This window comes from Watersipora subatra, chromosome 2, assembly GCF_963576615.1.
Source record: "Watersipora subatra chromosome 2, tzWatSuba1.1, whole genome shotgun sequence".
NCBI lineage: Eukaryota > Metazoa > Bryozoa > Gymnolaemata > Cheilostomatida > Watersiporidae > Watersipora > Watersipora subatra.
In genome coordinates this window covers 30,266,538-30,275,627 of record NC_088709.1, presented here as the reverse complement: position 1 = coordinate 30,275,627, position 9,090 = coordinate 30,266,538, and the positions used below count along the sequence as shown (strand labels likewise).

The 9,090-nt window shown below is 35.3% G+C and overlaps 1 protein-coding gene across 1 annotated transcript; it reads left to right on the top strand.

Moving 5' to 3' along the window:
• Positions 1-5,854: 5,854 nt before the first annotated feature.
• On the top strand, positions 5,855-6,310 carry LOC137388121 (uncharacterized). Its single transcript, XM_068074633.1, has one exon. It carries the CDS (start codon positions 5,855-5,857, stop codon positions 6,308-6,310), a length of 456 nt encoding a protein of 151 aa, XP_067930734.1.
• Positions 6,311-9,090: the final 2,780 nt, after the last annotated feature.

The following is a 9,090-nucleotide window of genomic DNA, read 5'->3' as shown; positions in this document are numbered from 1 at the left end:
TGCATGCATGAGTTTGTAAGAGTCCTATTAACATGAGGTATTATTAACGACATGTGATTTTTAAGCAAAGCAGAGTTTTTATTGTAAGATTTGGAAAATAGCTTATTATAGTAAAAAAGCAAAGTGAAAATAGCATTATTTTAGTTTCCATTGTTAGGCTTTCTCTGTCTTACATACAGTGTACATACCAATGGCTTAAAAACTGTTAAATTAATGCATAATGTTAACACGTTTGTACTTGATAAAAATGAATATAAACATAACTTGTCTCAAACAGGTTAGGAAAGTTGATAAATTATACCATAATGCAATTACACTTTATAATTCCTATTTAGCTAAAGATACTAGCCAGTATACGTTATTATACAATCATTTGTAAAATGTCTTAATTACCATATAACCAAAAGGTTTTATGGTTTTGTTTAACTCACAAGACGGGATCTGTGTATGTATAGACATCTTCTTGAGTCTTTGGAAAAAAAACAAATAATGCTCAAATGTGTCTTAAATAAAAGTCACAAAAGTGAGAAACAAAAATGCAAGATGGAAAATTCATTTTTTTGATAAACATGCTGCCATAAAGTGAATAAAGTAGAGATATACAATTGTTGGGCAATAAGCACTTCAATCTCAAATCTTAAAAAGCTTGTTTTTGATACCGCTATATTTTTGTACAATGAGAAGTTGGACACATAAAGTAGTTTACAATTCAACTGAAGTGAGAAGAAAAAATGAAAATTTAAAACCCTTTTTTCAGTTGAAAATATGCCATAATTTGAAGTAAAGTGGAGATATATAACTTTTAGTATTAAGCACTTTAATTACAACTACGTAAAAGCTGCTTTTGATAATACTACAGCTTTGGATGATGAAAAGTTAGATACATGACCAAGTTTAAAAACTTTACACTCAAAAAACTTTTCCAGCTAATAAAAAGTATATAACAATTTAGGTTGGCAGCTCTAATTTTTAACAAACTTAAATTTTGAACACCAAGTTGTTATTAGCTATTTTTGCTATTTATTTTGATGTTTTTTAGTTAGTTGTTCTACAACTAAAAAACCTTTTCTAAGTAAGAGAAGAGTTTGATTTTTGCATTAATTTTAGAAAAATTATTTTGGAAAAAAAACTAGAGTTTTAAAGTCTCGATTAGTTTTTTAACATTAACTTCAGCAAAAAAAGCCAATATTTGTACATAAATAATTAGAAATTTTCTTTTTTACCCCTTTAGCATGTTTACCTGAGTGTACAGTTCTTTAGCATCTTTCTTTTCCTCTTCAAATACAGAGCTATTTTGAGCTGCACTTGAGCCTCCTTCTGTACTGACACAAGCTGTAATTGACATGAACTTTAACAAATATTAAAACAGGGTACAGTACTTGACAAAAACAAAACAGTTCAACTTGTTTAAAGTGACTGGCAAAATAGATAAATTGCCAGTTACTTAGAAGTAACTGCAAAATTTAAAATGCAGTTAATTTTAAACAGCAAGGTTTAAAAGTAACTGCATTTAAAATAATTTTAATTCCAAAGTTAAAAACAAGTTTATGACTGTTTAAACCTTGTCAATATTTTGCCAAGCTGTATCAGTAAATTAACATTCTTCAACACCCACAGTAAACTGTATAGGAAGTATGTTTTGAAGTATATGGCTTGAGGTGTAGTAGAGGAACAAAAAATGAGCAAGGCACCAGCAAAAAGGCACTAGCAGTTTATTAGCCTAAATACTATTACAAGTAACTTTGAAGTTTTGACAGACAAGTTATATTTATATAATATAACATGTATATATATACACAACCTTGCACGAACCTGTAAAAACACTCATAATCTCCAATGAAATGTCTAGTATGCATTCATACTCTTACAATCCCTCCTATATTATAACAAGTGCACTCAGATACAGCAACTTATAAATCATCATATTCTATTACAAAATTTAGTATTGCAGGAAAAGCTGCAGCAGTTTTTTGATGAAGTCACTTAAAAATTGGAACGTCATAACTCCTCTCAAAATTCATAACAAATAATGCACTCTGTTGCGTATAACCGCAATTGCAAAACAATTACAGTGTAATTATTATTTATAACTAGAAATTCCACTGTTATACAGCCCACGACCAAAGTGATAATGAAAAAAAGAAAGGGTACTGTTGGTTGTTGAAAAAGTAGTTATCAGCAGGAATTGACAGAGTATAGTGTAAATGAGACTTGTTTGAGATGATATAAAATAAATTTGAGGGAGCACGGCTTTAAAAAAGTGCAACTAACAATTTATTTTGGAGGTAAAGTTGGGTTGAAACCAGGTATAAGAGTAATTGGTTATTTGTCGATATTGCAATATCTATTATAAAGTATACAGTATCTGTTAAAGGTCGCGCAGTCTAGTCTCCTCTCTTTTGCATTGTAAGATTTGAAACTATTTTGAAATTATAACTCTGAAATGCAAAATTAGAAGTAAAATGGCAAGCTGCTGTGTACTATACACAGTTTGATAGTTAATTTGAGAGTTAATTTGAAGGTTAAGTTTGAAAGTTGAAAAAAATATCAATTAAGGCTGTAGGCCTAACCCACTGTAATTTAACAATAAGTAACTTAACAATAATGTAATTTAATAATTAATTTGATAATGTTAATTTAATAATGTAATTTAACAACAATTAATAATAAGGAAATATTTTTATTATAACTGTGAAATGCAAAATTAGAAGTAAAATGGCAAGCTACTGTGTACTACTATACACAGTTTGACAAGTTGGTTGACAACACAAGTTGGTTGTGTTGAATGTAGGATGGTTTTGATAGCGATCTTTAACAGAAAGCAAGTATGAGCGTTCACGCATCTGAAAGTTTTTTGCAAACTGGAGCAAAATAAAAAAAGGTTCTCACCATAAAGGGGCGTTGTAGTTCAGCCCTAGCTTGTACATAAGTTCTAAAGAACTTCATTCTCTAACGTTTTAAATAATGAAGCCTTTGGTGATTAGACAAAAAACATAAGCTGATAAACTGTGTACCACAATTCCGGACCTATAAATCGGTCATCGCCTCAAACGGTCTACGTTTATTACAGAAACCTCCAAATAAATGTGATTACAAGTAAACAATGCCATAGACTGGTGAAATGTGAACGTTATTTTTTCGCAAAATGTGCATGACTTGATCATTCTATTCTCCGTCGACCCCCGTTTTAATTTTCGGTCTTACCTTTTATTAAACCAAGCTTTTCAAGCGTTTGGTGACAATTTTCGTCCTAATAAATCTGTCTATTTCTGTGTAATCCAATCAGATGAGTAAGTTTTTAGAGAGTTTCGATAATTTACAAAGACTTGGTAACCTATTTAAATAGGCCTAAATGTGTTTTGTATCGTTATTATACTTTAACTAATCTACAAAACGATGGTTTAACTCTTTGATGAAATTTTCAAACAAGGGTTCATCTCATTGTTGATGAATAATCTTTGTAAGTTGTGTGCACATGCAATTATCATAAAAACTCCCTAACTTCGCATCCGCTCGTTTGGTCGTGGGATTACATTATATTTATAATTATAACTGATTATTAATAGCAATTACAATTACCGAAATTGCTATCAGTTTTCTGTTTCTTAAAGTAACTTCTTGAAAGAGTAGTTGTTGAATTGTGGTTACTTGTGTGCCTGTAATAAACCACAAAATGAAGTTATTGAGGGAATTTTAGTTAAGAATATACAAGTCCTACATGAAAATGGTACTCCAAAACAAAATAAAAGCAAGATTGGCTTGCAACAAAATTTATATTACAGTTATTTAGTATCAAAAGAATCACCATGTCCTACTTTGCTGTGTTGTAGGTGCAGAATATGTAGAAATGTATTTACAAGCTCCTAAAAGCTAAAAAATGAAAAGCCGCCTTAGATTGGAATCAGTTTATTTCTCAGACGTAGTCATTACAGCTGGTTATTGTCTTGTCATGTGATGTTCTCACATGAAATGAAAGGCCAATAAAATGTTCAATATAAAACCTCTTGTAGCACTAGTTTATGTCAAACGCTTTGGGTTTTACCGAAGATCCCGTATCATATATATATACTCGCTACTTTACAGTTTTGTTTTGGCTTGGTCTAATCGTCAAGTCGTAATCTGATCGTGTGACCCGTACTTCATGATTAATTTCTGCAGCAGTTTTCGATTATCACAAGTGACCAATAGGCTCGATCTGATTATCAGACATGATATGTACTCCTTCGAGGTAAAGTTAAAAAATTAATTGAAATTTTACGGTAAGTTATAAGATATCACTGCTAAAAGCGACAGCATTACAATGACAATAAAACATATGTGTACGAACAATAGACATGGTTTTTTTGAATGTGTGAAGTATATTCATGAAAATATTTTGACGAATGAGGTTGCTTGAAAGTGTAAACAGAAGCCATCTCGTACAACTACGCCCAATTTGAGCCGTTTTGGGAAGAGAATCCAAACTACCGCGGTCTTGTGTGGCTGCAATTAACTGTTTGTTTTTTAGCTTTTAAAAGCTTGTAATCACATTTCCTCATACTTTGCACCTACAACACAGCAAAGTAAGACATAATGAATCTTTTGATATCAATTAACTGTAATGTGAATTTTGTTGCAAGTCAACCTTTAATAATCAACACTTTAAATAGCAACAAACAATTAATAAAAAACTCGTTATTTATTGTTCACATTTTATTTTATCTCTGCCCAATTTAAAAGTTATAAGGCAAGGGATAAGAAACACATTCATTATTCACATTCTGTAATAAAATCTAAATATGTAGTCTTGGTTGCTCATTTGTGTTCCTTAAATTGAGAAACAGTGTGCATGAGATTTCTTTTTTATTCTATTTGCACAATTAGTTGACCACCTTCTTTTTTACCAAAGAGCTCAACCAATTTGAAATTATTGGGTGTTGACAGTAACATCAGGCATAAATTTTGTTTACCATTATGACAACAGTTATTGTTCTTACACGTAAAACTTCAAATGTTCCACTAAATTTAAAATTTATAAATGTTAGTTGAGGTATCATAACAAATACAGCTTTTGGTGATGTTGAGTTATTCCTAGAAAGATGACTTAGACTGTTTACGGTTTCTGGCATATCAGCAGCAAATGTGCCAGTAGGGCGTATTTTGACAGCATCTGAAACAGTTAATAACTATTTCGATATTTAGAATAACCTTTACCTTTAGTATTTCAGATTATATGCATCATAATAAATTCATGGGTTCATCAACATTACTATAAAATTACAAGTAAACGTTCAAAAATTAAATTCTTATGACTTGCCATTTTTGATGTTGAAGGTTTATTTTAAGTGTAATCTTATCGTCACAGATTCTGAGTGCTGTATATAATATCATAAACAAAGTTATGGGAAGACAATAGCTATTGCGCAATACACTGATGAGTCATGATCATAAATTTAGAAGCATTGTTCTATTACTAGATTTTTCTTGAATGGATTTTCCGGAAGTTTTTAGAATAATTGTAAGGAGGTATAAATAGCCTGACCCCAGCTGTTCATAAAAATTCAGTTTACAGCGTGCATGTCTACAAGTCAGCAATAAAGGATTATATCATACTCTCACAGCAATCTTCTGCATATTATTATATAGACATTATATTACTTATACATAGTTAGCCGCAATATTACACCCGGACGTCTTAACTCTTAGCCTTGTGCAGACATCAGGATACAATCACAACACCAGATATCTTGAACCTGTCACATTACATCACCACTTTGTGACAACTTGGGGGCTGCTCCGAGAATATCTATCGTTGATCAGGATTATATCAATCTAACTCACGCAAGACATAACGAGTACCAAAAGACAGTCAGTAATGGCGAAGACTAGTGTGAGCAGTATGCAGAGGGCAATGGATACGGGCTGGAAGCTCAGATTAAAGGATGCTGAGCTAGCCAAATTTATTGAAGAGAACGAGCCAAAGTTTGCAGCGGAGATTGAACGCGAGGAGAGACGCGAGGAGAGACAGATGGAACGAGAAGCCAAAACAGAGGCCGAAGCTGAGGACAGACAACTCCAAATGCAAATGAAGCAAATGGAGATAGACAGCCAGAAACAAGCAAGAGAGTTGGAGATGCAAAAAGAGATAGAAGAAAAGAGGTTAGCGCATGAGCTCGAGATGAAAAAACTGGAAGTGGAGAGTGTTAGGATGGACGACTCCAAAAATGAGAGTACAGGACTAGAGTGGATTAGCAATAAACTTAAACCAAAACTACCAGTGTTTGATGAGAAAACAGATGACATGGATAGTTACCTGCAGCGATTTGAATAGATAGCTGAAAACTATCAGTAGGATAAAGCTGAATGGTCATTCCATTTGAGCCAAAATCTCAAAGGTAAGGCTACAGAAACTTACACTAGAATTGCGGCAGAGAATAGGAAGGACTACGATCAGGTGAAGGAAGCTCTGTTAAAACGCTACAATCTCACGGAGGAAGGCTACAGAAAGCAATTCAGAGAGAGTAAAGCCGAGCAAGACAAAACACCACAACAGTTTCTAGTTTGACTCAGTACCTACATTGACAAGTGGGTGGAGCTATCTAACTGCAAAGACCTGAAAGAACTCAACTTGCGAGAACAGTTCATAGCGGCTTGTTCTGCGGATCTTGCTGTACATCTAAAGGAGATGAAATTTGACAGCTGTGGCGAGTTGGCTGAAGCTGCTGACCGATACCTGACAGCTCATGGTCGTAAGATGTCATTCATAAGGAAGGCAACTCCAAATGAGACAACCATCACCTGCCACAGTTATAACGAAAAGAGGCATATTGCAAATTGGTGTAATAAGAAGCCTCAAAAGTACTGCTCACACTGCAAGATGAATAACCATAACACAGCCGAATGTCGAAGACTCAAGACACCTACGCACAAGGCAGGTGTGACTGAAGGAAAGACAAATCCAGAAGGACAGAATACGGATGAAATTAAGCTAAGTGGGAAGCGTTACGTACAAGTAGCAGGTTGTAAAGGTAAAGTTAGTAAAATGGAGAATGGAGTAAACCTGGTTGGAAGTTATGTAAATGGTAAGCAGGTGGAGATGATTAGAAATTCTGGATGCACCACTGTAGTGGTCAAAGAATCACTGGTAAAAGCTGATCAGTACACAGGAGAGGAAGGATATCTACGAATGGCAGATAACACTGCTAGAATACTGCCATTTGCCAAAATCAGCATCGATACACCATTCTATCAGAGAGACGTAACGGCGATGGTTATGGAGACGCCCATTCACGATCTAATGCTTGGAAATATTTCAGGCGCTCGATCCTCATGTGATCCACTACCAGAACAGGATCAGAAGTGTTCTGTGGTTACACGTGCACAAGCTATAGAAAATAAACGAGGAGAAGAATCACTATCAGTTGTCAGCAATGAAGACATCGAAGTAAACAGAGAAGACCTCATCAAGTCGCAGAGATAAGACGATTCTCTAAAGAGGCTGTATGACGCTACAGAAGCAATAACGAAAGGCAAACAACAAACCAGGTTCATGGTAAAGAAGGACATCCTTTATCGTGAATATTATCACCCAGGGTACAACAGCGGACAGCCTATAAAACAAGTAGTTGTACCGAAAACTCTACGTGTCGCTGTGATGAGACATGCCCATGATTCTTTATTGAGTGGACATCTGGGAATCATCGAATCCTAACCAAATTCTTCTGGCCAGGTCTACATGATGAGGTTACGAGATTCTGTCGATCCTGCGACATCTGTCAATGAACTGTAAAGAAAGGTTCAGTACAGGAGGTTCCCCTACAGCGGACTCCACTAATTGAGACTCCATTCAAGCGCTGCACTGTCGACTTAATTGGACCGATTTACCCCCCGAGTGAAAAAGGGCATAGATATATACTAACTCTGGTGGACTACGCTACTCGATACCAAGACAAAGCTGTTCCACTGAAATAGATAAGCTCAGAAGCAATGGCTGAAGCTCTAATCGACATTTACAGTCGGGTTGGAAGACCTGAAGAAGTAATCAGTGATCGAGGGACCCAATTCATATCTGAGTAAATGGAGGAGTTCGCCAAACTACTCGGCATGAAGCAGATGCCAACAACTCCCTACCATGCTATGGCTAATGAACTGGTGGAGCGATTCAATGGCACACTGAAGTCAATGCTAAAAGATTTATGCCATCAGGAGCCAAGACGGTGGCACAGATACATAAACTCAGCACTATTTGCCTACAGAGAGGTCCCACAGGAATCTACTCAATTCTCACCATTTGAGCTGCTGTATGGAAGGACAGCACAAGGGCCAATGGATATTCTACGACAGCCATGGACACAGGATGATGCCAATGGAGAGACCAAGAGTAGCTACCAACACGTATTTGATCTGCGTGCTAAGGTGGAAGATACGGTGGAGTTGGCTCAGAAAGCGCTAGAAGGAAATAAGCAGAGATACAAGCATTACTTCGACAAGAAGGCAAAGAAAAGGGAACTTCAAAAAGGTGACAAAGTTCTCATCCTGCTCCCTACTAACCGCAACAAGTTACTAATGCACTAGCAGGGACCATACAACGTAGAAGAGAAGGTCGGGATAAACGCATACCGAGTTCAGGTCAAAGGTAATAGCCGAACCTACCACGCAAACATGCTGAAGAAATACTACGTGAGAGATAGTGAAAAGGAAATAACTGAGGTAGCTGGTATCGGAGAAGTAGAAGAAGAGGAAGGCACACTGGTGGAGTTGTATTCGGGAAAGTCAGTTGGAACTGTGAAAGATCTGAAGATGGGAGAAAATATATCTGATGAGCAGAGAAAGCAGATCATGGACATCGTCAAGGACTACACAGATATATTCACAGACAGACCGGGAAACTGTCATCTTATCAAACAACGTATCTCTGCATTACATGGTAATCAATGTTTAGTAGCAGGAAGCATGTTCACTTTATTACTTACAATGTACATTTTAACAACTTGTTTCGTGAATAGCAAAAGTTCATTTATAATTATTCTGTTTAAACTGTTCAGTTCCAATTATATGAAATTGGCATAAATTTGAAACTCAATGAAATTTCATATATAACAACAACTTTTC

Bases quoted from the DNA above. Each gene is read 5' to 3' on its own strand.
- LOC137388121 (XM_068074633.1), top strand. From the start codon at position 5,855: ATGGCGAAGACTAGTGTGAGCAGTATGCAGAGGGCAATGGATACGGGC.